Source organism: Chelonus insularis, unplaced genomic scaffold, assembly GCF_013357705.1.
Source record: "Chelonus insularis isolate UGA/USDA-ARS -01 unplaced genomic scaffold, ASM1335770v1 contig_135_pilon, whole genome shotgun sequence".
Taxonomy (NCBI): Eukaryota; Metazoa; Arthropoda; class Insecta; order Hymenoptera; family Braconidae; genus Chelonus; species Chelonus insularis.
The window spans coordinates 2,401,609-2,415,390 of NW_023276376.1; the positions used below are offsets into that span (position 1 = coordinate 2,401,609).

At 28.2% G+C, this 13,782-nt stretch overlaps 2 protein-coding genes across 2 annotated transcripts; both read left to right on the top strand.

The window, feature by feature from the left end:
• Window positions 1–210: 210 nt before the first annotated feature.
• Window positions 211–1,148, top strand: LOC118074314 (cuticle protein 7-like). The gene is made up of 3 exons (XM_035095429.1): window positions 211–259; window positions 471–711; window positions 851–1,148. Exons 1-3 carry the CDS (start codon window positions 248–250, stop codon window positions 1,009–1,011), a joined length of 414 nt encoding a protein of 137 aa, XP_034951320.1. The 5' UTR covers window positions 211–247; the 3' UTR covers window positions 1,012–1,148.
• A 6,547-nt stretch (window positions 1,149–7,695) lies between these two features.
• On the top strand, window positions 7,696–9,293 carry LOC118074312 (uncharacterized). The gene is made up of 3 exons (XM_035095427.1): window positions 7,696–7,731; window positions 8,554–8,917; window positions 9,042–9,293. The coding sequence occupies exons 1-3, from the start codon at window positions 7,720–7,722 to the stop codon at window positions 9,278–9,280; spliced, it is 615 nt and encodes a 204-aa protein (XP_034951318.1). The 5' UTR covers window positions 7,696–7,719; the 3' UTR covers window positions 9,281–9,293.
• Window positions 9,294–13,782: the final 4,489 nt, after the last annotated feature.

Genomic DNA, 13,782 nt, shown 5'->3' on the forward strand with positions numbered 1-13,782 from the left:
TTTTCCTTAGTTCAATAGTCAGCGAAAAAAGGTACTATCGAGTGTGAGGAAAAAAAATTGATTCGGACATTGAACAATCAATCAACCGTGAGTTAGCGTGACAATGTTTGTTCATTCCCTTAAAAAAGTAGTCACGTAATTGGTGGGCAATAGGAAATTTCAGTATAAAAGGTAGATTGCTCTCTAACAAGAGACTCAAAGCCAGTGATTTACCGACTCGAGATTGATTAATTTCCCAAATATCAAGATGGTATTAAAGGTGTGTGTTATTATTTTATAAATAACTGAACATAATTTATTTATTTTTCGAATAAAAATGATTAATTACTTAAAATATTTTGTTGTCACAAGAAAGTTATTATTAGAGTAGAAAAATACTTTATTGAATAAAAATAGTTGATAGAATTCAATAGAAACTTTTCTATAAAATTTTTCTCACATTATTTTCTCTTTTTAAATCTATTTCGAAGATATTGGTTACCTGGATGCTTCTATTCGCCGTAATAGAAAGCTCTATAGCAGCTCCTCATAGAGCTCATTCATTTCAACACCATCATGGTCCGGTTAAAGGTGATGCCGTGAAAGTAACGTGGAAAGATAAACATGGTCACGAAGTAGAAGACTACAAAGCTCATCCGTACTACAAATTTTCTTACGGAGTTGAGGATGAACACACAAAAGATCGTCATGGTCAAAAAGAGCATCGAGACGGTAAGAAGATTTACTGTAAAAAAAAAAATAACAAAAAAATATCCTTTAGTCACTTAAAAATACAAAAAAAGAAAAAGTTTCTTTCATAAAATACTAAAAAAAGCTTTTGCTAAATGACTTTATATTTTTTGACGTATAGGTAAAGACGTAGAAGGGGAATATACGATTCACGAGCCTGGTGGCAATATCAGAACCGTCAAGTACCACGCGGACCATCATGGTGGTTTTCATGCTATAGTACACAATTCCGGAGGAAACGACCACTCCGGCGGTACCTACGGCGGCCACGGGCATAGTTGATAAATCACTGCTAACCACCAGTGGTCTGTGATACGAATCATTATTAATCGTTACGAACCCAACGTCGACTTGTCGTCGTCTCGCCACCATTTATTTTTTTTGCTGTTGAAAATAAATTGTTTTCATTATCGTCGTTACTTAAACTCAGATATTTTTCATTTCTTTACCTCTTTTTTGCATTATAAACATTAAATTTTATTTTTAACCATCTTAATCATTAATCATAAAAAAATTATGCTCATCGATTCACCGTACGAGAGCTCTAGAAAAATAATTAATTATTAAAATATATTTTCTATCGTCAAAAAAGCATAAAAAATTACGTGGACTCATGATGGCTTCGCTGTTTTAAAGTTAATGTGAAGATTTAGAAACGTTAATTACATTGAAAAATGTTCAAATACCGTTTTCGAAAAAAAAAAATAGAAATTAAAACACATATTTTACTATATTTTCTGAATAGGAAGTTAATAATTAAACTTACATTTTTCAAGTTTTAAAAAATGTTAATAAAATAGAATATTAATATTTTATGCGTATTACTTTAATATTGTGCATTTATTTAAATTATTCATTTTTGATAAAAAAAAATGTACTTTCTCAATTACCTGATGATACTGAAAAATCGGTTAATAATCCCTGAAGTCACTGGAAAAATTTAAGAGATTGTATTTTTAGAAATAAATTCGAATTTGTCGATATTTTAAAATAATTGAAAAAATGAAAATTTTCTAAACGTTCAGGTCACTTGATTGAGAAGCTTTTCAAAATTGTTACGACTATCGAATTATACAGATACTTGATTTTTTTTCTAGAGTAGAGTAGTAGCACACTATTCTTTCATCTGTGCGTAGTAAAATTGATATTGCCGAGAGAAACTCAGGAGAAGAGTAGAAAAGATGGCAGAGTAGAATGAGTAATGAATACCTCAATTGATAAATCCTTTTCAAGTTTGTTTTATTTCTTTTTCAATTCTGTGAATAAAAAATTACTTCGACCTATAAGTAGGTATAATGGTTCAATTACTTTTTTTTAGGTCAGATACATTATTAATTTTTATTAAAATAGTTCATTTATAGTAGTTTAATGATGTCTAGTAAAAGTTTGTTAATAATGTATCCACACATCCAAGGTATTTCTTTTTAATTGAAAGTGTTTATAAATGGCAACTCGTCGATAGTAGTAAATTTCGAGAATTTCAAAAAAGTGATTCATGAAAATTAAAATCCTAATTTAATTGTCATCTCCAATGACAATTAATTGAAGAAAATTTTAATGAATTATTGAAAAGTATGTACCTCGAGTATCCTTTTGATATTTTACATTTAATTTCATCAAAAGTTTTTAAAAGCTCTTTAAGTAAAATTTACTCCATATGAAATCTATTAAAGACTATTTTTGTCAATTACTTACCATTTACGAGGTAGTAGTTTATCGTAAAAATTAATTATGAAAAAGCTTTACCGTAAAGCGGAAATAATTTAGAATAATTAAAGTCTATTAATCCATTAAAAACAAAAATAATTTTTTTCATTAATGATATATTTATCAAACAAATATGAATAAAAGTGGATACTACATATAAGGGTTGAGTTCAAAATAAATACGATCATATTCGATCAACAGGTTTAATAAAGACCACGTAGTCAACATATTCTCTTGTATTGCATCTACAGTGAAAGCGTTATGTCTCGACAAGCGTGTCAAGTGCAAATGAGTCACTTGGATCTTGAACTTTGATTCACTCACGTGTAAACTCATACTTTAGGGAGCAATTGTGTTGTTGACTTTTAGAGCCTCTAAATAGTAAATTGTCACTAAGAATCAATTTACAAAAATAAAAATAAACAATTGAATTTATGCAAATAGAGAAGATTTCAGATTTTATTTAATCAAGAAACATTTGAATCCAGAGAAAATAAATGAGTATTCGTAATTTTTTGATTAAAATAAGTACAGTTAATTAGCATTATATTATCACGTCTAGATCGATCGAATAAATAATGGTTCATTAATTCAATTGTTGAGGCATCAGTTACTAGAAGAGGTTCACAAAAAGTCAGACGACAACCCTAGAGGTTGCAGCTTGTTCTCTATAGCTTGACAGATGGTGTACGGAGATAATTAAACGGTGGATGAGAAGATCGATTAAATTACTCTCCAAGTACATTAGGATCGTCTTTAGATATTTATTTCGTAGTTTTCAAATAATCTTCAGTTCATTAACGGTAAAATTAATTAAAACTAAATTTGATTTATCATTATTTACTGTAAATCAAACATTATTTTTCCTTCTTATACTGCATATTTTTCGCTGATTTTCATGCATCAATTGTTTTATCTATAACCATGCGCTTCGTTGAACTTAACACGGTGAAAAAACGATGATAAAAAATGTGAGAATAAAAAAATGTACGATTAAAATAAAATAGAGAAAAAAAAACATTTTAAAGTAAAGTCAAACATGTATTTGAATAAATTTTTGAAATAATTAAAATGGTTAGGAATTTAATTAATTTTAAGAGAGCAAAGATTCATTATTTTTTGTCTTAATTAATAGATATTCTGTGATAAGAGATAAAAGAAAAATTTAGTGGTTATTTTAATTGATGTAATTTTATATGACAATGATGTTGAATGTTGAAGAGAAAGGAAAATTAGAATAAAGAAAAAACTATAATATGCGGAAGCCCAGTATTTCCGTTTTTTCCGCACGACTGCACGTTATTCTGGCGTAAGTTGAATAAAAAAAGCTAAATTCATGAGATACGCAGCACGTACGATGACTCGACACTCTGTGGACAGAAATTTACACAAGTAAGAATTACGAAGAGCCTCTTTACGCTGTATGTGTATGGTAAAAGTGCCGTTATGCATCGTGTTTTTTCACGACTCCTCGCGAAATTGACTGAGAGTTACCAGCAATGAAAATGTAACATCACTACACCTCTGACTTTCCCCAATTTATGTACCATTATGCTTGGCTTTTATGAATTTAACTGACGTAACTAAGACATTTTACACATGTTGGAAATTTATTTTCAATTTTTGTTTCAAATGATTAATGTTATTATTTCACAAAATGTGCTCCTTGTTTGAAACTAAACATCTAATTTAATTCGAAATATTCAAAATTACTGATTGTTTAAGAGTAATGAGTAAACGGAATGAAAAAAAATTATTTGAGTAATTAAAACAAACATTTTTATTTGTAAAATATCATTATCTTTTATACGTATGATTATAAAGTTTTAGCATAAATAGTGTTTATAGAATGAAAATTGGAGAAACTATTATATTTTCCTCACGATAAAAAACCTCATAACATATTATATTATAATTATTCCTCACTTGAAAGTAGAATTTAAATAAAAATGAGATGTATTTAATTTAAATATTTATGTTATCCATATAATATTATCTTTACATAAGATGGTGATTAAATTTACATCAATCAAATCGAATGTCGTGTAGAGATGGTTGAGAATTAAGTAAAATATGTGAATTACGTGCAATAGAAAATAAAAAATCTCACAAACTGATGGTATCTAAAGTGTAATCTAGTTATGTTAAATTTACACTTTCCTTGGAAATTTATTATTTGTCTAGCAATAATATTTTTTGCTTTTTTTTCAATCAAACATTGAATTAGAAATGTCACGCAATTGTTTTGTATTTTAATTTTTTTGTTGACTAAAAAGTATCTAGGGAATGATAATCCGTAAAAAAGAAGACAATGGCATAAATTTTATGGAATAGTCTTGACTATTTTAGGTACAAGATAAGGTGAAAACTGGCAAGGATCGTAAGAACGACTGAAGCGAAACAGTTTCATCTTCCTGTCAGCAAAGTACGAAGCACATTCATTGGTGTACGAAGCGAAGTCATCGACTACCCTGGGGTCGTTCGTGTACGGAGTTTTATGATGTCGACGCTTATACATCGAGTTTAACCATCTCACGCGTGAAAGAGTCAACATTTTTCTCTTACTCTCGCCTCGTCGTCGCCACTTTTCCGTGAATATATATGTACGTATATACTCGTAAACCCAACCGACAAGTAAACGACTCGAAACTTAAGTAAAACTTCCCTATTCGAGAGATGATATGTTCTTTCGCCTCCAAATGTATATTTTCATACTGCTTTTTGAAATGATGGAAACATGTTTTCAGTTGCATCCTACAAATCTAAGTGCATAGTAGTTTAATTTAAAGCACTACGAGTTTCAATATTAATTTGAATTTTCGGTTTAGGATAGATCTTAAAGACGTTTATACGCCTCAAGTTAACATCTAAGGAACTAAATGAATATCTGGAATGGTTTTTTTTTTGCAATTTGTACCAATGATAAAGAAAGACTCCAATTATTTTATTTTTATACTTTACACTATGTTTGATTGAGGATAATGGACTAATTAGAAACAGAGCTTTTCATATGTAGAGCTTTTTTTGTAAATGTTAAATATTTTTAGGGTTAATAAAATAAAGCTAGTATAGAGAAGGTAAAATAAAATTTTCTCATGAATTCGAGGTATAAAATAGAAGTAAAAAAGCTTTTCTAGTGATTTTTGTATTATTGGCAATAAATTTTGGCATGTTCTAGAGGTTCTTCAGCCTCTAGAGATTATCATGCTCTAGTTTTCACTCAAATTCAAGTAACCATTGTTTTATTTATAAATATATTTTTCATTTTTCTCACAAGATGAAAATATTGATTATTAGACTGTCAATTGAAAGTTAATACAACAGCATCTGTAATAGAAGAAGTAAAAGACAGATACATAACTTGAAATCTTTAGGGTGAGAAAAAACTTGAAAACGACTATAGTATTCTGTATTGAATATAAAGTGTTATATGCTAAGATATTTCTTTTTTGTTTTTTTTTTTACTTTATTTTTCATATGCATTTTCCACTTTTTCTTTTTTGAAAAAATGCCATGCAAGAAAGTGCTAGTGACCATGCCAGCAAGGTTTTTCTATTGGATCAATTTAATATGAATAAATATGAGTTTTGAAAAATAAAATAAGATTGTTTACAAATTTTAAAATTCTCAAAGAATAACTATGCTTGCAGAGAGAAGAACATTTTATCATCAACGAAATTCTTTTTCTGCATTAGTAAAAATCAGTTCTTTAAATGAAAATAATTTTTTGTTTATTCTACCAAATTAAAACGAATAAATATTTGATAAAAAAAATAGGTCTAAGCACACTTTGTCTGTGCTAACACGACGAACTTCCCATTAGTAATTGTTTATAACGAATTTAAATAGTTATAATCAATGTTTGTTGAAAGCTTCCAAATGCGTGTGATATACGCATCAGTTAATCGATAAATACAATTTTCAATTGTTTATAACAAATTCATATTGTTATAAACAATGCGTAATTGTTAAGAGTCATATTTGGTTGTGAACAATAATGTCTAGTCAATATCGACTTTATTTTCAAATGAAATTGTTATTGTTTGGCTTAAAAGTATTTTAAATAGCTAATCTTTTCATTTTTTTTTAGTTATTTTGTTATAAAAAAAAAACGGCTCGATCGAATTCGTTAAAATTTCTTTCAGATCTTCTTTATAATAATATTTTTCGAATTAATTTTGATTGAAGTTGATCTCTTGATTCGTTTTTAAGATATCGTAAACGAAAAAAATGCTGACGTCCGTACATACGTACGTACACACACATCATTCTAAAAATATGTCAGTATGCTTGCAAATATCTTGAAACGTGGAGATTTAATGAAAATTTAAATTTCACCAATCGACCCAATTACAATAACTTCCTAAAGGGAAGTTAATAATTACATTAAATAGTCACTCTAACAAAATAAATATTATTTTAATAAATCTATTTTCTTTCTTATTACTAGCTAGGTGAAGGTGGGGTAAAGTAGAACACCAAGTAAAAACGTAAATTAACAAAGTAACTAATATATTAACAAATATTAAACATTTTTGATGCATTAATGAATTGAAAAATTAATTAACAAGAAGTGCAATAAGTGTTTTTAAATTTTTTCAAATAAATTAGTACATTTTCTCGAGCGTTTCACTTTGCCTTCCCTTTTCCTACATTTGCCATTTTCATAAAAAATTTTTTGTCAGTAAATATACTGATTTAAATTAAATCGAGTTCAATAGAAATTAATATTTTAATAGAAAATAGCAAATTCGTGTGACGAGTTTAATTACAATACACCTCTTGAAAGGTGTGAAAAATTTTTATAAATATGTAAGGTTAGTACATGTTGGACATCAAACATTCAAAACTCGTTAAACATGAGGATGAAATGTAAAACGTCAAAGAGTAATGTGCTTAAACTATTTGAAAAGTATACATCTAAAGTCAGATTACTCTTTGAAGAGCAATTACGTACCAAGCCACTACACTAGGAATTTGAAATTTCTAAAATATCAAAATGTTTCCGTCTCTTCATTAAAATGAATAATTAATATGCAATAATTTTGAAAATGTAAATGAAAAGAATAGAATTACTATCAGAAATAACAGAAAAAAAGAAATGATGAGCAGGTGAGAAAGCATCTATTCCCCTCCTCTGTCATCAAAATCGAACAAACAGATTTCAGTATATGTAATTGATGTGTGTATGCAGAAGATTAATAGTCAGCTGCTATAAAAGCCGTGAAGAACGTTCGAAAGTTGCAGTTCTTACTTGACCACCTTAAGTCTATTACGGAAAAGATGATTCTCAAGGTAAAAGAACAATCAATCAATCGTTTATTGAGTTCAACAAATAATTGGAGTATACAGTGCTTTTTTTCTAGTATTCAATCAGCCATTTTTTTTAGAAACAGTGTGATTTATTATTAAATGTGTTATTAATAAACATTCGTTGAAAAATTCAATAACTTCTTCATCCAGCCTTTGGAGCTTAATTGCAAATCAAGAATTCTTAATTCAGTAGTGCAAATATAGAATAATTCATGGATAAAAATTTAATTCAAATGTTTTATAAAATTAATTAATTTAAAAAAGAACTATTTGCAAAGCAATAAAAAGTGTCATAACGTTACAGAGAACTTTCTTAAGTATTTTTATGTATTTTAAATTACTTATGGTGAATAACAAGTAAAAAAAATTCAAGAAAATTTCTTAATTAAACTCAATGCGACTAAATTAAGTCAGAATTTATATAAACACAGAAAAAATAAATTACATTTCTAACCTATATATTTAAGGGAAAATTTTCAATAACGTGTTAACTTCAAAGGAAACTAATATTATTAAACAAAATTCATTTTCCTTTACGAGTAACACCTTCACTTATGGAAAGATAATTAAATAACGTTTATAAATAAATCGATTAAAAGTGTTAATTAAAACTTTATAAATTACCATGTTATTAAACTATTTTTAGTTCAATTACAGTAATTTATTAAAATGGCTACTTACTAACGTAACTTTCCATGAAATTCTTTGTTCAAATAACAGGTTATTAAAAAATTCCAAATGACTCAATTTAAAAACAATAAAAGCGTGACAATACTTATGTCTTTAACTCTTTGTTGATTACAGCTACAAGCTAAGTTGTTACCAAGATTCTATGTCCTTTGTATCATATTACACACCACACGGGCTGCGTATATTCCTCATCTAGATGTAGAAGAAAATAATGATCATCATCTACCAGTTGCAAGCTCATTCATGCATTTTCACGGACCAGTTGAAGGACCTGAATTTGAAATTAAAATTCCTGACCTCGAGAATGGCTACCAACATGACAGCAATCACCTTTTAGGCCATAGCCACACTGACCACGATGATACTCACCACTATCCTTACACTTTGGACTATGTGGCCCATCCAAAATACGAATTCTCCTATGGTGTTGAAGATCATCATACTGGGGACTTTCACGGACAAAAAGAAGTGCGAGATGGTAAGTGAAAGTCGCAGCAAAAGTAAGCAGATAATCTGCTCATAAACCGGATTTGCTATCTTAAAATTCTAATGATGTCGTCGTAAACTAGACACTTGTTGAATGTCATCCATTAATGTTACAGGTACAAGTGTGTCAGGTGAATACAGTGTAAAAGAACCTGGTGGTAGTATTCGCATCGTTACTTACAAAGCAGACAAAGACGGTTTTCACGCATACGTCCATACTTCTGGAAAAAATGATCATACGGGAGCTACGTACACTACAAAAGCTCATACCCAAACTGAAGTTCATGATCATCATGTTCATTATACTGATGCAACTGATGGCAATTATTATTCTCAACAAGAATACGTTCGATAACACTGAAGTATTATTTTGCATTTCTTTGTTTTATATCTATTGTTATTTAGTTGTTAACAGATTTTCATGTACCTGAAGCATGATTTTTGATTTTTTTACTTTATTTAATATTAGCTCAAAGCAATGTATAATATTGTTGAATTTTTTCACTTCTGTTTCATAGAGTTTTATTAATGTTATGGAACACGAAATGTATTATATGTAAATATTATCTGATAAATAAAAGCTTACTAAATATTATAACTTGATTATTTTCCCTCATAATTAACGTTATCATAAACAATATCTACACTGTAAATCTAAGTGTATTTTCGATACACATCTAAACGTGTTAAATATAACATCACCCATTTGATTAACATTGTAGTCACTTTTAATGTGTTTCTACACTGAAAAAAGGATTTATTTATAGTTAACATGTTATGGTTATAGTTGAAATTCTATATTAAATATTAGGAAATCTTACTTCAATTAAGCATGATTTTTTTCAGTGTAAGTGTGTGAAAAGTAATTACAATGTTAATCAAATGAGCAACGTCATATTTAACACGTTCAGATGTGTAACGAGAATGCACTTGGATTTTCAGTGTATGATAAATTAAAACCAGTACACTACAAACCTCGTTTTTTGGAACAATATTTCCAATTGTATGGCAGTGTAGATATTTAATAAAAATATTGTTCATATTCTCATATTTAAACAAAAAATCCTTCCCAAAATGATCAACAAATCTTCTTTTCATTAGCAAAAAATAATGAATTATATTTTATTGATTTTTACTCTATCTAATCGGCATCCATACTGATAGAAAAGTTGCCAGAAAAAAGTATCGTATCCAATAAAAGATTAATTGGATCTGGCAAATCACTGATTTGAATATTTCCGTTGAAATATTTCATTAGTATTTCCAAACATATTATTGCTGTGAGTTATATGTTTGATTTAATAAATATTTATTCATTTGAAAAATCGATTATTGATTGCAAAGTAATCTTTTAAAACATTATTCTATATTTTTCTCATGGACAGATTAAGTGAAACTAATAAGTTATTTATAAGACAAAAATAGCTAGTATAAGATTGTAATTTCTACAAGACAAATGGTTGAAGTTAGTAGTAGATAGGCTAAAATAGGTAAGAGTCTCTTAGACTATTAAATGAAAAATTCAAATGACTTATTAATTTCATTTTCAACGTACTACTTGTAAACAGAAAAGGGTACGAGACTGTCACTGTTCAGAAAAAATATTAATTTTTACCATAAATGTTTATAAAGTTTGATTAAATTTTGTTATTTTAATAAAAATAATATAACAAAACTGGGCATGTCAAAATACATTTGGCCAACGTACTGCGTCAATCGACGTATCATAACTCTACTGTTATTTTAATAGTGTATATTTTGTCTAATTGAAGACAATAAAATGAATAATCATAAATAATAAGCGTTATAAATGGGATTAATGTTCATGACATAGTAGAAATATAATGACGAGAAATGCGTCACATGTGTCCTAGATATATTTCAACGCATTTGGGAAAACACGTAATTTTCAACGAGACTAGTTTGCACCAGTAGGAAAACAAAACCTCAAAGTGGTTGAATAATGGACAATTACGATTAACAATAACCACTCAAACTATTTTCTCTCATTTGTTAATAGAAGAGTAGATACATCGACTAGCATTTACCAAAATTGTGGACTCTATATTGGATCCTGCAATGCAATCAATTCTTCTACATTGAATCATTTTAGAGGAAAGCTACTCTAGCGAATATATCTAATTACTTCTACTCACCTGGGATTATTTATCTACGTTTTCGGGTATTACTCTTGCACGATTGGCTTAATTCTAAAGACAACAATTCGCTCAACATTGCCCAACTCATCTAAACTGATCAATTTGATTAGTTGCTGCAGACTTCCAAATTACACATCGCCATCGATTGTGTTGATCGTTCTCATTTAGTTGTTTCACAAATCTATCAAAAAATATTGCCCCAATTGATTGTTGAGTGATAGTTTTTATGCAAACTACTGACCTGAATTGTGATATAATTTCTTGATTATTATAGCTAAATAATAAATATGTTGGGGAGAGATGAAGACCAATGATCTTAATTCTTTTAACATCTTTTTTTTTACATCAGCATATTTTTTTGTAAAAAATTTGCATTAAAAGAAATTTTGTTCAACAATGATGTACTCATAATTACATCAAGCAACTTTTTGATGGCCTGAGTACCATATGGAAATACGTCAGAGTATTTATGAGTTGCTAATTAGTATACTTAGTCGAGTTAATGAATTTCAGGGGATTTTACCCTGAAATTATTCATTTTAAATGAACTTTTCCACACTTTTTTTAAAAAAGATTCAAGTTAATTAGAACAGATGTAATTACAGCTAGCTTTAAAATTATTAAAGTGAATAATCGGAGAATTTTGAGATAAAATGAGAAACAAACCCTCTTTGATAAGACTTGTTTGCATTTCAGAATAAAGAACGCGTGGACAGTGTGAGCTTCAAATGAAGGCCAGGTCACGAGTGACATGTGGGTAGGTCTTGAATCGTCGTAAATTTCGCTACTGTAATTATAATGAATCAAACAGCAAATGGACAGGTGATTGGTAGGAATGCATACAGATAATCAATAGGTTTACAGTTGCAAGTAGCCAATAGGTAATACCCATTGGGCAAATCTCGTATTTCAATTGTAACTAAATATCGTTGGGTGATTCTGACAGCCTCATGGGAGAGAAAATCAAGCAGGGGGTTCACGCTTCCCCAAATAGTGTTAATTTGTTAACTGCTAATTTCTCCAAAGCCTGCCGACCAATTACATTTAGCTATCGCGATGAGTTTAGTCTTTAAAATCTTGTTAATTTAAATTTTGAATAAATATTTCTATTTTGTTTCATTTAATCTAATGGCTATGATATTGACTACTGTTATTTGATACGACTGTTAAATTCCTATCTAAACCCTGCTAAAATAAATGTCATGCTCTCCTACCCAAGCACTAACAGGTTTCAGTGTTGTTTTAAACTGATGAAAACAAATGTCGACATTGATTAGGCTCTAAGCAATATATTTGATTATGCTATTTCGATGATAGTTGATAAACATTGAAGAAAGTATATTATTGGTGAACACAAGAAAAAGTATCCATTGATTAATTTCTAGTAAATTGGAAATTCATTTGAAAATGGAATAAATAATAAGTTTAATGGCACTGTTATGTCAGGTTCATTGATCTATTAAGTGCTTGAATAAGTAATCATAAGTGATGAGTAGTTAGCTAGTAAGTTGGAAGGTTAAACAATAATTGTTTGGTTGGTTTATTGAATATTGAAGTGTCAAGGGAACTTGATATTGATCAAGGAAGTTTGATCTTGATCAATAGTGTTATATGAAGAGCAATATTGTCAGAATGAAATTACAAGAACCATCATTCAATTGAAGGTTTTACTATACCTAATATGTTGAGTTCATTGTTGATTCAGAATTTGTATAATTATTATATCTATATTAAAAAGTCAATTTTTGATAATGTACTGATATTCAATTTTTTCAAACAATCTTTACTAATTTTAACAATTTACATTTTTAAATTTTGATATTCACTAATTAATCTAATTTCGTTGATGAATTACATTGATATATGTATGCCATTAAGTTCATTAACTTTATTACATTGTCTATATTAATTTTTCAAGTCTTGTGTTAAGAATATTAAAATAAATGATTTACAATAATTTCATGTTCAAGTGGCATGAATGAATAAACTTTTCATTATTATTGAATGTTTTTTTATTAATTCAGTTCAAACTTTATTTTTTAAAGGAATTTAAGGTCAAATTTAAAGTAAACGAAATAAAATAGTATTAAATAATGATGTAATTAGATTTTATATAAATTAAGCGATAAAGGTAAGATAAAATGCCCGCCAGAAACATTTTAAAAATGAAAACGATAAGAAAGTGAAACAAAAGGAAGACAATAGCATAAAACCAAGTTTAAGTAGATAAAACTTTCAAAAGTTTTTTTTTCTTGCATGAGATCTGAGTAGTAGACATTTCTTTTGATAGAAAATAAGGGTTAGATGTTCGTGACAGAAAAGACTAAAATTAATATTCTCTGTCTTATTGTCATAATATCCTTTGTTATCAAAACTTTTAGTTATAGCTAAAGAAAGATTAATTGTTCAATATGTGGCTATATTTCTCAACTTAAATCATCAATTAATTAGTAACATACTTGACGATTAGAAAGTTCGGATATGAAAATACAAATGTATGACATAAAACTTGTTTATTATTTCTTCGACCTACATTGATGTATAGCAAATTAAACAAGTAAAAGTATAGATTATTCATACATCAATTTCACTGTTTAAATATTAAATTGTGTTTTCTCTTAATTATTTTTATATCTTATTATATTTACATCATTTTTGCCATTTTTATTTTATTTTTACCATTATCGGAATAATTTTT